At 24.1% G+C, this 16,880-nt stretch overlaps 2 protein-coding genes and 1 long non-coding RNA gene across 3 annotated transcripts in view; 2 read left to right on the top strand and 1 right to left on the bottom strand.

The window, feature by feature from the left end:
- The first annotated feature begins 1,086 nt into the window (after positions 1-1,086).
- LOC101496836 (glycosyltransferase BC10-like) lies at positions 1,087-5,576 on the top strand. The gene is made up of 2 exons (XM_004512937.4): positions 1,087-1,815; positions 4,734-5,576. Exons 1-2 carry the CDS (start codon positions 1,204-1,206, stop codon positions 5,373-5,375), a joined length of 1,254 nt encoding a protein of 417 aa, XP_004512994.1. The 5' UTR covers positions 1,087-1,203; the 3' UTR covers positions 5,376-5,576.
- A 3,928-nt stretch (positions 5,577-9,504) lies between these two features.
- Positions 9,505-10,636, bottom strand: LOC140919125 (uncharacterized). Its single transcript, XR_012161711.1, has 2 exons — positions 10,295-10,636; positions 9,505-9,740 (listed from the first exon to the last, which is right to left on the bottom strand). It is a non-coding gene; the product is annotated as an uncharacterized lncRNA (long non-coding RNA).
- Positions 10,637-13,287: 2,651 nt separating this feature from the next.
- Positions 13,288-16,880, top strand: part of LOC101493920 (protein SAR DEFICIENT 1) — a 5,288-nt gene continuing 1,695 nt past the window's right edge. The window contains exons 1-4 of the mRNA XM_012719301.3: positions 13,288-13,452; positions 13,684-13,759; positions 14,366-14,930; positions 15,714-15,874. Coding sequence (XP_012574755.2) covers positions 13,370-13,452; positions 13,684-13,759; positions 14,366-14,930; positions 15,714-15,874 — 885 coding nt within the window. The 5' untranslated portion in view covers positions 13,288-13,369. The remainder of the gene's footprint in view (positions 13,453-13,683; positions 13,760-14,365; positions 14,931-15,713; positions 15,875-16,880) is intronic.

The raw sequence follows: 16,880 nt of genomic DNA, 5'->3' as shown, positions 1-16,880 counted from the left end.
TAAATTTTACATCTGATAAAAAACGGGGACGATTGTGAATTTTCTCTGACTAGTTGTGTGTAGGGGTGGCAAAACTCGCCCGCGTTGCTTTGTGTACTCTCAATCTCTATTAATCATTTATTTTTTTTTTTTTTTTTTTTTTCAGTTGGATCGAAAGTTTATATAGTATATACCGTACAAGTAAATTTTTTCACAAATCTAGAACTATTTGATATGATATTGAAACTCTTAAAGATTAATAATGTTTAATAAAAATGCATAAGATATTAATTTTGATATATGTTAATAGCATATTAAATGATTTTAGATTTGTAGAAAATTTTAGATGTACTATCTATGCGATATAAATTTTCGATCCAATGAAAAAAAAATAAAAAAAAATTGAAAAAAATAAAGATGATTAACAAATTGAGACAAATTTAAATTAAGCGGATCAAATCACCAAAGTACAAACATAAAAAACACCCTGCTATGTTAAATCTTAAAACAGGAAAATTCAGAAATTACATCTAAAATTAGGAAATTACATGGTTTGTAATTATTATTTTTTTACAGAATTAAATAGTTTATAGTTAACGCGCTAACTTAACGCATGTTCCATATCCATAACAATTCCTTTTATTCATCACAATTAAAACATTCTTCTTTTTATTGCTTTTATGTCCCATTGATATACACTTCATAACGTAAAAGCATACAACTTTTTATTTTCTGTCCCAGCTCATATAATAATAATAACAATAAAAATAATAAAGTTTTTGTGGATCAAACTTTTCACATAATAAAAAAAGTAATTTCAAATTTTGATTATTATTACAAACAAAAATTAATTAATCTTCACTCATTTAAGGGAATATTTTTAATATAATCTTACTTTAATAAAAAAATTTAATATAATAAAATTTAATATTTTATGTAAGATTTTAAAATTTTATTATACTTAATTAACTTTTTTAATAAGTAAAAAATAGTTATTTTTACGCGTAATAGTAATAGTGAATAAAATTAGTATTGTTTTGGAATCAATTTAAGTATCTATTTAAAGAAAGAATCAAGCTTCATCACTCATTCTGTCTCACACAATTTTGTATATAAAAACTCTATACTTTTAATACTACTATTACATTAGATTACATATACCAATATCAACACAAATTCTCTTCCATTCAAATTCTTTTTTTTTTCTTCTTTTTTTTTTTTGCCATGACCATGATGAAGAACAATAAGGATGAACAAGGCATAATAACTTCATCATATCAAAAACTTTTCAATGCTCAAATTTGTCTCCTAAACTTCTTTGGTCATATTCTAGTCTTTGGTTGTGGTTTACTCATTGGTATAACACTCACTTTATTTCTCAATAAAATTTCATTCCAATTTCAAATCCAACAATTTCAAAATCCATTTTTTCCTACACCTCCAATCACACCCAACATCTCAAATCCATCAAATATTCAAAACCAAACAAAAATTTTTATCAAAGAAGAAAATTTTGTGATTACTAATAACATTAGTAGTTCAAATGTTTTGGAAGATTTTTTGAAGATTCCAAGTGCTATGCATGATATGAATGAAAAAGAATTGTTTTGGAGAGCTTCATTGGCACCTATGATTCATAAAATTCCATTCAAACAAACATCAAAGGTTGCATTTATGTTCTTAACAAAAGGTCCTGTTTTATTGGCACCACTTTGGGAGAAATTTTTCAAGGGAAATGAAGGGTTGTTTTCAATCTACATTCATCCAAATCCTTCTTTCAATGAAACAATTTATGATCAAAGCTCTGTTTTTCATGGCCGTAGAATCCCAAGCAAGGTATGTATTTAAAATATTTATTTTTCTCGAGACTCTAGAAATTCTATATTTTAAATTATAGTAAATTCTTAAATTGTTCCTTAGTAAAAAAATATAGATCTACTCCTTATCATTTTTAATAATCACATAAGAAAATTGTTAATATTTCACAACTTTTGAATTTAAGACATTATGTCAAATCTAATAATATATAAAATTAAAAAAAAAAACCATTTTTAATATTTATTTTTTTGTTTTTTAATATAAAAAAAATTAAGTTTAATGCATTCAATTACAAATTTTATTTTAAACACATTAACTTATAAATTATACAAGTTAAAGTCACAATATATATATATATATATATATATATATATTTTGTTAATATGCGTTCAACTTTTATAAAAATATATTTTTATGTGAAAAACGCGTTGAATATAAAAGTGACTGATTTGGTAATAAATGATTAGGGATGTTTGCAACAAAAAAAAAAAAGGATATTATAGAAAATAATATAATAATCTTTTTAGAAGTAATAGAAAAATTTATTTTTTAATGGAAAGTAGGAAAATTTATTGATTGTTTAGAGAGGAAAGAAAATTAATACCAACCGCATTAATATCAAATATGGGTCAAATTATTCATTCTAAAAAAGCTTTATTTTTATCAGTGACTTTTTGACCAAGTAAGACTTTGTATTTTAAGAATTTGGAATTTTTTACTTTAAAATATTAATTACCATTTTAAACATTTAAACAGATGCATGAATAAAAAATAATAAATGGAATAAAATAGTAATTCAGTAAAGATAATTATTAATGATTTTTCTAAACAGCTGTTAATTGAAAGAATCTTTATTTTCTAGATTGGAATTACCGTGATTTCTGATCTGTTAAATTTATTATAAAATAAATATAACCAAAAATGAAATTATTCACCTCTTCAAGTAGTTGTTAATATATTAAATTGATAGCACGCATGAAGTATACCTTTTTTTAATACTAAATTTTCTAATTTCTTTTACCTTTTGGGATTTCATAAGTTTTTTTAAGTAATAACTTTTGAGTTAATACAATATTTTTTTTTAACTTAAAAGTGAGGTAAATACCATTTCAGCTATCTAACAAAATTATGGAGATAATACAACTTTTATTTTTACATTTACAAAATCACAATTAATCAATACATTAAACAACTTCATAGTTTTTTCTTCCAATTTTTAATTTTATGTGCTTATATGTTTTAATTAGTTATGGATATAAAATAACTTTACACTGCATATACTTTAATAAAAGTTGGACTATTTCATATTTAGTTTAATTTTTGTATTGGAACCTCAAATAACAATTAATGCATAATTGCCAAATAGGAATAATCCCTTCCCAATGGGACATATTTGAATAGTAACATGTTTTCAAATTCTAGTTCAACAGTTGTATTTATTTTATAATATAGATTAAATATATCAAATTTTTTTTATTAAATTATAGTTCAATTTTTTTTAAAAAAACATTTATAAAAAACTTATATAATTTAGTCAAATAATTTGAATTTCAAGTAGTTAGAAAAACTGTACCAAAAAAATAATTTTCAAGAGAGTGCATTATTCTAGAACTCATGTTAAAAATATTTTGCTTCCAATAGTTCCTACCACAATATGTCATCAATTTTTTTAATAATAAAACAAGTTGCTAACTTGAAAAAAATACATCATCTAGTTTAATTGTATATACTATGTGTATGTTTCTAACATTAATAATAATAGTTGTATATAAGAATATGAATTTGTAGAGTTGCCTCATTTTGTCTTATTTCATGTTTAATCTTCATGGTCAACACTCTCTACATACAAGGATACAAATTTTTTTAATATTCTTTTTGGTTGCTTCCACAATAGTTAAAGCAAAAATTGCATACTTTTCTTTGATTCCACTCCCTTTGTAGCATCAACAAAATTATATTCCTCATTTTTAAACTCACTTTTCTACACCCCTCAATTTTTTCACAATTCCTTTCTTCATGTTCTTTCTTTCTTTCTTTCTTGTCTCTTACATTTGTAAAAAGAATCTAAAGACAAAATAAAATGCATCTTTTTGCTAAATCATTTGCTTTTAGATAGCAACTTATGTATTAACTAGAAAAACTTGCATACATCATTCACATTTAGTTTATACACTATACTAACAAGAGGGTATATATTAATTTGTTTTTTTAAAGAAACCAAATACAAAAAACTAAATTATCTGAATTTTTTTCAATGATTTAGAATATTGTACAATAATATCAATTTATTAAAGAATTGTTCCTTTTACATCACCAACTTATTATTAATCATAGCCCCATCTGAAAGTATATAGCCATATGATAAAAAAAAAACTATATTTTTGTTTATAAATATACATTCGAAGGACAAAATAACTATGTTTTCTAGATGTTACTTTCAATTACACATCTTAGAAACTTTTCCCCAAATTTTACACATTATTGGACATAAACCCATTCTATTGAAGGCCCAATCACACATCTTAGAAACATTTCTTTTAGGATGACAAGTAATAACTTTTTAATATTTTGTAGTATTTTTGTTGTTGTTGTTTTAGTCCAATAAAAAACTCTAATTGCTTTTGATTCTCAATATTTTGATTTTAGTCCCAATATTATTTGTTTTATTTTGAATTTTTTTCTCTAATATGAAAAATATATTTAGATTTTAGTTCATATAAAATTATATGAATTTCATATTGTTTAGACTAATTCCATATAGATCAAATATTTCAGGGGATAAAACCAAACAACTTGGATGAAAACAAACTTTTCTATATTTCAAATACTAAAAACCATTTTTTTTTTAGAATGAAAAAAATTCACATAGTCTAAAGAAAAAAAAAATATATATTACATGTACTAATTATAAATAAATTTTTCTATTGTTCATACAGAAGGTACATTGGGGTGAAAATAGCATGATAGAAGCAGAGAGACGTTTACTAGCAAATGCATTGCTTGATTTCTCAAACACAAGATTTGTACTACTTTCAGAATCATGCATACCATTGTTCAATTTTTCCACAATCTACAATTATTTAATGAACTCAAAAAAAACATATGTAGAAGCCTATGATTTAGCAAGTTCTGTTGGAAGAGGAAGATATAGCAAAAAAATGATGCCATTGATTAACATTTCTCAATGGAGAAAAGGGTCTCAATGGTTTCAAATAGATCGTTACCTTGCACTACAAGTAATTTCTGACAAGTCATATTTTTCTATTTATAAAAAGCATTGCAACCCTCCATGCTATAGTGATGAACATTATTTGCCAACATTGGTTAGTATAAAATTTTGGAAGAGGAATTCTAATAGAACTTTGACTTGGGTTGATTGGTCAAAGGGTGGACCTCATCCAGCAAAGTTTGTTAGACCACATGTTACTATTGATTTTTTGGAGAAGTTAAGGTTTGGAAGTACTTGTGAGTACAATGGAAAGACAACTAATGTTTGTTATTTGTTTGCTAGGAAATTTACTCGTCATGCTTTGGGTAGATTACTTAGATTTGCTCCAAAGTTAATGCAATTTAATTGATTTTACATTGTACATGTCTACTTTGATTTTTCATTGATTTATTCTTTTGTGCTACTTTTTTTTTTCCACCTAGATGAACAACCATCATATTCATTCATTTATGTAATAAATTTATGGGCAGTAGAATTTGGCTCTTTCTTTTTTTTATTGGTTAGTGTTTTTAAAAAGATTGAATATATATTATTATTTGCATACACGGTCTATTTGGTTTCCTCACTATTATATTCCTTCTCAATTAATTCCTTATTTTTCTTTTGAAAAAGTTAAATGATATATATTAAATAAAACAATTCTCAAAATGTGTCCCAAACAAGAATATATATAAAATTTAGAAGAGAAATGACACTAAAAGATGTGATATCTAAAAAGAAATACTATCACTCAAAAGATAAAAGATGACACGTAACATAGTAAACAACGATAAAATCATTTATTTATATATTTGAGCCAGTTTCATAAAGTTTGATTAACATTTAAATTTTATCGACGAAGAATAACATAATTGTGTATTCTCCAAATTAATGACAAAACATATGGCAACAAATAATATTTCATAACTTTATGCCACACCTAAGTCACCAAAATAATTTGCATGATCTAAAATAATATTTGGAAGAACACTTTGTATATCCCACCAATTGAAAAGAGTACCCCATATTGCTATGAACCTTATACATTCAAAGAACAAGTGACTTAACATTTTTCTTCAACCTGCCTCTACTCACACAGAAACAACAACTTACTTTCAAAAAGTCTTTTTTCAACAAATTATCTTTTGTAAACAAACGATTGAGTAAAAATTATTAAAAAAAAAAATAAGGGTTTATTTAATTGTATTTTACTTTTTAATTTTTGAAAACTATTTTATAAATAAATTTTAAAAAACTGTTTTTTTTTTATAAATTTGAAAATATATGTTTGACAACTCCGATTTTTAAAACAGTTTTTGACTATAAAAAAAAATTAAAAAAAAAGAAAAACACAATTTATCTATTTTATTTTTTGATTTTAAAAAGTATAATATTAAAAATAATTTTTAAAAAAGTTTTTAAAAGTAAATAATCCAAATAAATTTTATAATTTTTAAAATTTTTAATTTAAAATAGAGTTTTTAAAATATGAATTAAACAAACTTTAAATATTTTAAAGAATAAACAATCAATTGTTCATCTGATTGGACTTTATAGACTTTTAAAGTAGCTAGTGGTTACTAGAAGTATGAAAGAAAGGACAATAAAGGCTCAAAATAATTGTTTATGGATTAATGACGACAAAGGATTATGAGCTCAACCAAATAAATTATGTTCTTTAATTCAAAACTCTTTTTCTTTTGATTTACAAATGTTTTTCATATCCTTTGACATAAAGTAGGTAGCAATGAATATTGTAATTTTTTTAACACATAAATAAGTAAATGGTAAAACTTCATTTCAAATCATAACAAGAATAATTTTTACTATACATTTGTAATATTAATAATATATTTAAATTTAATAAGAATAATTTAGTATTAATATTATTTTGTCTCTTTCATTAATATATTTTTTTAATATACGTTAAATAATCAAATAATTTAATTATAATGAAAACGATGAAGCAGTATAAATGAACAAAAGAAAATAAGTAATGTTTTTTTTTTGTCAAGAAAATAATTAATGCTGAAACTAAAAAAGAAAATGGGCCTGGGCCCAAAAATGATCTCAAAACAGAAATAAACATGAAGAGAAAAAAAGGTGAGGGAAAAAAGTGTTAGAAAACAAAAAAAGAAAGAATGGTGAGAATGAATCAATCCTCTTTCTTCTTTCAAATTTACGATTTAAATGTGTATCTATTTTTCTTTATTTTTTAACATGAATAAACTCCCCTGCCACCTTTAAATTAAATTGAATTAAATCTATTTATAGTGACACACATAACTTGAGGAGATAAATTTGATCTTTACTTTCGTAGAGACGTAAACAAGAACTATCATTCCCTTTCTTGTTTCTTTTCATTTTTTATGTACAAATAATATCAATGATAAAAAAGAAAATTTAAAAGAAAATGGGTCTAAAATTAAGATTTTAAAAAATGGACCAACAATCAAATCTAAATCTATTTGTAACGTTAAAAAGAAAAAAAGACTCTAAATTTATAAATGAGGTAAAATTGAGGGATCAAAATCACTAAAAAAAAATTATAGGAACAAAATTGCACAATTGAAAAACTTGAGGGATCAAAAATGAATTTAAATCTTTTAGTTATTTAAATTTGATATCTTTTTTTTACTATTCTTTCAAACTATGGTTACCTTTAATCGAACACACGACAAGAAAAAACTCTAGCATTTGTAGGTTCTCATTTTTCATTGCGACTTTGAGTTGTAATGAGAATCCAATCATATGCTTAGAAGATTATAATCTTTTAAGCTGATCTTATGTTTGATTTTGTGTATTTGTGCATGAAGCAATTTAATGAAGAATTTGAATGTAAGTTGTTAGATGTTGCAGCATTCTAGCACACTATTGGGGAGTACTAAAGGAGTGTAAGAATTGTGGGTATGGTTGGAAGGATTTATGTTCTCAGTTTTAAAGACATGTTAGCAAAAAATAATGTGTCCTTACATTTTTAATAATGAGTTAAAAGAATCTTTATTTGAAAAATGAGAAAAATATAAAAAGGAAGAAAAAAAATGTACTACATTTGTGTCTTATTTAAGGACAAATGTAATAAAGAAAGGAAACAAAAATTGTCGACTCTAATTTCAATGTCTCTACCAAACTCTAATCTTTATTCTTTGTCTCTCATGATGTTACCATTATCCATCAATCAACTCATTTTTGGAGCCATAAAAGCTAATTTGTAAAGATTTGAAACTATTAGGAGGTTGTACTACTGCTGATTACCCAACATAATTTGTCAAAGTCATTGTGGCTTGCATTTCCTCCTTTGTAATTTTCATTTCCTCATTAACTCTTATTGTAATTCTTCTTGATGTTTAATCGTATTTTGATTTTTAAGCTCAATATGAGCTAAATCATTATGTAGTTAAGGATTAATAAAATTATAAAGAAGTTTTCCTATTAGTATGTTGTGTATGATTAATTTTCTTTTAAACACATTATTTTCACTCTAATTTTCGAAACTTAAACCGGTCACATAAGTTTTATTCGTAATATTTTGAGGTTAGAAAAGGAAAAAATGGAAATGTTTGATTTAATACAAATTAAGTTAGTATGTTTGAAAAAATATATACATTAAATGTCTAGGAATAACGTTTAAATTCATAAAAAAATTTAAAGCCATTAATGTTGTATGGCAGAATTTGTAGTATGAACCTAGGAATAGTATTAGTCCAATAAAAATCATGATAATTGAGATGAAAAATCCTTAAGATTAAACGGTCCCAAAAATATTACATCATGTTATAACATACTAATACATATGTAAACGAAATTAGAAGTATACTATATCCATAACGGCAATTTTAAACCCCAACTTACTTTTAATTGTCAACCAAAAAATGTTCTCTTTTTATTTATACAACAATCAAGTAATTGTTTAGAAAAATGTGATTTATTTAGAAAATTCAATCATCGTGGAAATGACCTTTAATTATACTAATTGTTTTCAACTTTATACACTTTCACATTTAAAATATGCTTATGTTACTATCATAAGAATCATATATACATTGTCATTGATCTATAATTATTTTTTATGTGAACAAAATTAATGTGTCACGATTAATGTGAATGGTATAATTGTATATATCATTAATCTTAACACATTATAATAAAATCATAAATGATTATAGATTAATGTCAAAATTTGTAAGTATGACATTAACTTTCAATCAAACGACTATTTAAAAAAAATATTTATTCTGTAAGAGATTATTAAATGAGTGAAAAGTTAATTTTGACATATATCGTTCATAAAGAAAAATAGTATGCCTCCAAATATACTTCAAAAAAATTATAATATGCCTTTAATTAATTAATAATAACTTAATTTATATACTCAAAATAAAATTATAAATTAATCATAAACAACATTTGTAAAAATAATTTTGTAGTACCTTAATTTTGTACAATTTATTTAAAAATAAATCAAAAAGGAAATATGTATTTAAAAAAGGAAATAAAAATAATTACAATAAATATTTTCATTATGTCTCATAAATTTACAATTTCAAATCTATTTACAATTCTAAAATAAAATCAAATTACAATTTAAAAATAAAGCCAAATTAAATTACAGTAAAAATTAAATCAGATCAAGCCATGCTATGTTGACTTTGTTCACTGCCAAACACTGCCATGTTGATGATGACTGCCATTGATGCACAAGCCATGCTTATTGGTACATCTGTTCCTGTTTTAACTAATTTGAGAAACATAAAAACATAAATTTTTAAGTCAGTCTTGGTACACATTGTGCAGAACAAAAAGACAAATTTTAGAGTTTAAAAAAAAAATAAACTAAGGGACAAATTAAAGCTCAGCAACAGAAGAGATCAAAACAAATAAGTCAAAACCATGAATGCATCGGAGGTGTAGAAAAATGCAGATGATGAGCAAAGAAATCAAAACATCAAACAGGAAATTGATGGAGAAGGACCAATGCAGGCAAAGAAAGCAACTAAACAAATAAAAAACTCTATAAATACATCCCCATTTTGTTTAAAAATGAGGAATCTGAGATTAACTCTACAAAAAAAAACACACATACAAAGGAAGAAATCAGGGATACTAGTAATAAGCAACAAACAGAAAACGCAAGGTATTTTTACTTTTTTTTTTACAATGAATCCGTTGTTCTTTACCTTCATAATGCAATCACTCTTTCGTTTTTTTTAAATATAGATTTTTTATTTGTAAGAGGAAATATTAAGATAACATAACGAGGGAAACGTAACAAAGACTAAAAATTTGAACCTATGATAATGTCGTCCTTGCCGTTGCCACCGTCGCCGAAAAACCAACCACCGACGCCAAATATATCTCTATTCGGAGAAAGATACCCACACTTTTAACAATAATTTCTTTTTTTGCTGAAATACATTTTGGGTGGATGAATAAATCAACAATGACTAGAGAACATGATTAGTCATTTTTTTCAAAATCTTTGAAATGAATAACAGTAGCAGTAGCAGTATGAAAGAAATAAAAAATAGACTCCATTCTTCTTTATAATTTTAACTTGTTATAAGAGTGGTTTTAAAAGCTGCTTTTGAGTTATTTTACAGCTTAGATAACGTGCAAGCATAAGAAATCTGTCCTTTTTTTTTACAGCATGCTCTAGTTATGTCTAGATAGGGTGTTCAGTCTTTATTTTACAGCTTGTACGCAAAAAGCATTATAATAAATAAATAAATAATTAGTTGTTGGTAAGAATAAACAGAGTATAAATGAATTAAATAAATGCATTTATGAGAGGGATTTTTGTACCGCACACTTCAATATGTAACCATGCTGTAAGTTTTAGTTCTCAATTTCTTTATGAATCAGTTCTTTCAATTAGATCCCTAGACTAACATAAATTATAAATAAGGGTAATTTCGTAACTTCTTAGTATAGTTACATTATTCAACTTTAATATTCAATGTTGATTTTTAACTGATCTAGCTATATATTTATTATTATTATTATTATTATTATTATTATTATTATTATTTATTTTAAGAAAAGGGGTTGATTTCCTTCATAATTAAATATCAATTTTATCATAAAAAATACAAATAAATATTATGTTAAAATTAATTAGATGTGATATCTTTTTAATCTTTGAGTTGTTAGAACACAAGTAGTACAACTTGATAGTTCTAAAACTCTCTTTATTTATTTATTTATTTATTTATTTATTTTATTCTATTTATTCATTTATTTATTCATTCATTCATTTATATATTTTACTTTATTCTATTTATTCATTTATTTATTTATTTTAATGAACTAATCTAAAATCAACTTATCTATTAGATGTAACTCTTTTTAATCTTTGAGTTGTTAGGACACAAGTAGTACAACTTGATAGTTCTAAAATTCTCTTTATTTATTTTATTTTATTCTATTTATTTATTCATTCATTTATTTATTTTAATGAACTAATCTAAAATCGACCTATTTATTAGATGTAACTCTTTTTTATCTCTGAGTGTTAAAACACAAGTTGTACTACTTGGTAGTTTTGAAACTCAATTTAAAAACCGAGAATAACAAAATATTTTTTTTAGAGGATTAAATTAGATGTGACATCTTCTTTATTCCTTGAGTTTTGGGACACGAGTTGTACAACTTGATCGTCTTAAAACTCGTATTTTAATATATCTGCTCAAATCAAACTCTTTTATTTTTTTTCTATTTTTGTCAAAACATTTTTTATCACAAAATATATTTTCTTTAAAACACACTCAACACATCCGTATATTTTTAACCAAGAACTACGTAGCTTTGATTTCTCCATCGCACCTGGAGATACGTAGGAGCAAGATCACATTCTTGTCAAGCACATAAATAAAAATTTCTTTTTTTTTGTCCTTTATTTGTTAAGTACATATTTATTTCAAAATCATATTTTAAATATAGTAATAATTGTTATTCATATTTAATAATAAAGAAAAATAAATATACTTAGGTTAATATTAATTTTGCACAATTAATTATAGGTAACCGTATTTTAACGGATGTCGTAGGGTGCTAGTACATTCCCTATTCATAATTGACTCTCCCGAACTCAAAATTTGGTTTCAAATACCACATTTATTTATTTATTTTTACTATTTGAAGGGTTTCCCAATATTTTCCCTATTTTAAAATAAATTTTGGTGGCGACTCTATTGAATTCGAGAAACACTCGAAATTTTAGGCCACGACAAATTTATATATACTTTAAGTACCATTTCAAATTATTAGATGTATTTATTTATTTTAAATAACTTTTTAACACAATTGATTTAACTTAGAAAACGAAAAAAATATCAACGTGAAAACATTCATGTATAAAAAATATGTTAGTAACATCTACCCATAAAATTAACATATTACATGTGAATTCCAAATTTTTTTTTATTTAAATTACAAGTGAATTTCTTGTTTTGTATCTTAAGTTTAAAAGTCTTGGTGAAAAAGTTGCCGAAACACGTTACACGTATTCGATCCTTCCATGAAACATAGAGAAGTTTGACTCAAAGAATTCACCTTATTTCATAGCATTGATAGGGTTCATCTAACAAAAAGGCCATCATAGTTTTAAATATTTTATAAGTTGGATTCTAATCTTAAAAATTATTTTTTTAATAATTTAGAAAATATAATTTTAATAATTAAAAATAAATAAAACTAAATTTTAGTTTTTAAATTTTTTTTAAAATTTTAATAAAAAATTCTCAACTTTTAGGCCCTCAAAATCAAGACTAAAAATAAGTAAACTTTTTTTAGGAATTAAACTTGAAAAGTTGTAATTTTAAAACAATTAAAAATATATTTAATAAAAACATCAATTTCTTTTTATTATATTATAAAAATAAATTTTGAACTCTTCGTCTCTTATGACTATATGATATAACTATATAACTTTTTTATTTTTGATTTGAGAAAGTAGTAAAATGATCATTTTAATATTATTAATCTTAATAATAATTCCCCCTCTCATTAAAAAAAATAAAATTAATCACCTTAATTCTAAAAAAGTCGTTATATATTTTTCTTTTTGGAAAAGTCGTTACATCATATGCCATATGATAAGCACATTATCCAACAATCAATTTTGGGCTATATATGCTTCGATATTTCCTCCAACATTCTAAGAAGCTTCCAAGTTGCTTTTATATTTTAATTTAAAAAATGTATTTGAATTCTAAAGTCCATATTTATTGGGTATAAATAGCAAATTATATACAACCTTCTCTTCTCTCCTTTTGCATCTTAATTTCTCATATCACAATTACAATTAAAATAACCTCACACCAAAACACCTTAAACTCTCTTCTCCAAAATTCTTTAGAGTAAAAAATGGCTACTAAAAGGCTTTATGATGATTCTGATCAAGACCCAAATAACTCAAACGAAAAACGAATGAGACTTTCTTTAACTTCGTAAGCAACTATATAGATATTTACATAACTTGATTCTACTTAATTTCTAGCTTTTTTCTTTAATTCTCCTCAAGCTATTACTCATTTTCTTCATTTTTAAGTGTGCTTTTTTAAAAAAATTATGTTCTTTTTATATGTCATCTTTAAAGTAGTACTACTCTCTACTATTTATGGTTCAAATTTTTTACTCATTTTATTCATGCATGATTTATGTTGAATTCTTATTGATAGTGTAATAGGAAAGGCATTTATGGTGCAAAACTTGCCCAACACTTTAGCAGTCTTGGAACCTTTGATTAAAAGAGTGGTAAGTAAATCTAAACCATACCATTGACACATTTATACATATATTTGAGGTTAGTATGATAATTCGTCATAGATAAGAAAAGCAATAACATGATAACATGGGACTAAACAAATAATATATATGTATATAAATTTTTATATTAATTTAAAATTTATTTACACACAAATATAAAAAATAATTTGTTTTTTTTTAAATTAATGTAATTTAGTTCTTTGATTAAATTTTTATAAACAAAGACACTCCTATCTATGTCAAATCATTAATTAGTCAAATTATAACCTTCAAATATATAATCTCCACACACTAATATTAATAGTTTGACATACCCCAAAAACCTTACTAATTATTAAGAAACTTTTTTTGATTAATTTAAATAGTACTTGTTTACAAATTTAACTTTGGTATTTCTCATTTCAATGTTTTGAAATTTGAGTTTGATTTAACTCAACTTTAGAAAAATAATTTATAAGATGAAAATTATCCTACTTATAAATTCGTTTTGGTGCTATATTATATTAAATGTGAGACGTTTAGTTTAATAGATGTAACTACTTATTTTTTTTTCATGAAAGTTTAATTTATTATATGATTTCTTTGGTTAATTAGGTGAGAGAAGAGGTGGATCAAGCAATAAAAAAGTGCTTTTCACATTCCATTAATAGGTCACCTTCATTAAGAATCCAAGCACCAATTAAAGATAAACAATCAACCTTACAATTCAAATTCAACAAAAGGCTTTCCCTCCCAATTTTCACAAATAGTAGAATGCTTGACATTAATGGTAACCCAATCAACATAATTCTAGTTGACAAATCAAAAAATGACCAAATTGTCCCCACAAGTCTACCTTACCCTATAAAGCTAGAGATTGTTGTTCTTGATGGTGATTTTGCACTAAATGAAAAAGAGGATTGGACTATTGATGAATTCAATAGACACATTGTGAAGGAAAGACTTGGGAAGAGACCATTGCTTGCTGGAGAATTGAACTTGACTATGAGAGATGGAATTGCACAAATTGGTGACATTGAATTCACTGATAATTCTAGTTGGATAAGGAGTAGGAAATTTAGAGTTGCTATCAAGCTCATCAATCATGGGAGTAATCAAAGTGTTAGGATTCAAGAAGGCATCACAGATGCTTTTGTTGTTAAGGATCACCGCGGAGAATGTAAGTTTTAATATGTCATTTTAGTACCAAAAAATATTGCATACACTTTTATTAAACAATAATAATTTTTATGCACTCGAATAATATATAAAAATTAGATTAATTTTTTATTACAACAATGATTTATATGATATAAATTTTTAATTTAAGTTTAATTGTAATTTTGGTCCGTCTATTATTATCAATTTACGAAATTGGTCCCACTATTTTAAAAGTCGACAGTTTTGGTCTCTCTCACATATTTTTGAATTAAAAAAATAACGATTTGACATATTTTTAATGACGTAACATATAATTCTATTCATATGTCATTAATTAAATTAAAAATATGAAAAATTTCTGAAGTTGAAATCTAAATTTTTACGATGTTTTATTCTAATTTCATAGGTATTAATCATTTTACGTCATCCTATCATATGTCACATTATTTAAAACATCTCACATCATCATTTTTTAGTTAAAAAATAAGAAGATACCAAAACTGTCGACTTTTAAAATAGGGGGATCAATTTCACGAATGAGTAAAAATAGAGAGATTAAAAATACAATTAAACTTTTAATTTATTATCTAAGTTTGTAAAATATATTTGTAAAAAAAAAAGTTTGTAAAATATGTATCGATCTAGTAATAATTAACCAAGTGTTGAACCAATTTAATTTCATCTCTAATCAATAATCATTATATAGATAAATAAAATTCCTTAACTTAACTTGACTTTATTTATTTGATGTATCATATAACTTTTAATTCTTATTGAGATTGTGTAATAATTTTATATGAAGTGTACAAAAAACACCACCCACCAATGCTTGAAGACGATGTGTGGCGTCTAAAGAAGATTGGGAAAGATGGAGCTTTCCATAAAAAAATGGCTGCTCATGGAATCAAAACAGTGCAAGATTTTCTCAAATTAGCAGTTATTGATACTCATAAACTAAGAAAGGTATTTATTTATCTATCTATCAATTTCTACTAATGCAAAAAAAAAAAAAAAATTCTATCTCTACAATTATTATATTTTTTAAATAGATAACGTGTTGTTAGAAGTACGGACACAAATTTAAGATTCCATTTTTTGATTCACCAAAAAATATAAGATTCTATGTCATAAAAAGTATTTTTTTTGTCTTACTAGGTGAACTCATTAAAATAAAAATAAATAATCGTTTATTTATTTATTAGAATAGTATTATTAATATTATATTATGGTTGTTTAATAGAATTTGAATACTCTCAATTCAAGTCTTTCTCGATCTCTGTTAATCATTTATATTTTACTGTTTTTGTTTTAAATTTGTGTTTATTAAATTGAAAGTTTATATCATATAGATTATACATTTAAAAATATACATAAATATAAAATAATTTAATATGTTATTGAAATCCACTAAAATTAATTATGTGTAATAAAATATTTATTTTGATGTATCTCAAAAATATATCAAATGATTTTTTATTTGTTTAAAACTTTAAATGCACAATCTTTATGATATCCAAACAGAAAAAAAAAAAGAAGAAAAAATATATAATTATAAGAAATAGATATTTGAGAGAGATTGAAAAATATATAGATTGAGATCATCCAAACTCATATCTAATGTTGATCTATAAAAAAATAGTCTATCAACAGGTCTTTATTATATTTAGTAAAATATGAATTTTATAATAATAAAAAATGGAAAGCAAATATATCATTTTTAAAAATGTACTAAAACTAGTAAGGTCCATATATTATTGGATGCAAATATAATATTTTTTAAACTTCACTAAATCTAGTAAGGTCCATCAATATTGGATCTACAACCTTTCAAATTAGATATAGAATACAATCTTAAATCACATATACTTGATAATTAAGTGATGGAATTTAAGTAGCTATTGAACTACTCTAGCTAAAGAAAAGTTGTTTGAGAAGACACAAGTTCAAAATAACATAAAATAAACTTTAA

The sequence above is a fragment of the Cicer arietinum genome, chromosome 8, assembly GCF_000331145.2.
Source record: "Cicer arietinum cultivar CDC Frontier isolate Library 1 chromosome 8, Cicar.CDCFrontier_v2.0, whole genome shotgun sequence".
Lineage (NCBI taxonomy): Eukaryota > Viridiplantae > Streptophyta > Magnoliopsida > Fabales > Fabaceae > Cicer > Cicer arietinum.
This window is presented reverse-complemented; position numbering and strand designations above follow the sequence as displayed.

What these genes read in the sequence shown, in the direction of transcription:
- LOC101496836 (XM_004512937.4), top strand. Translation starts at nt 1,204, where the DNA reads ATGACCATGATGAAGAACAATAAGGATGAACAAGGCATAATAACTTCA. An exon ending in GCCGTAGAATCCCAAGCAAG is followed by an intron (nt 1,816 to 4,733) that starts GTATGTATTTAA and finishes TTGTTCATACAG; the next exon opens with AAGGTACATTGGGGTGAAAA.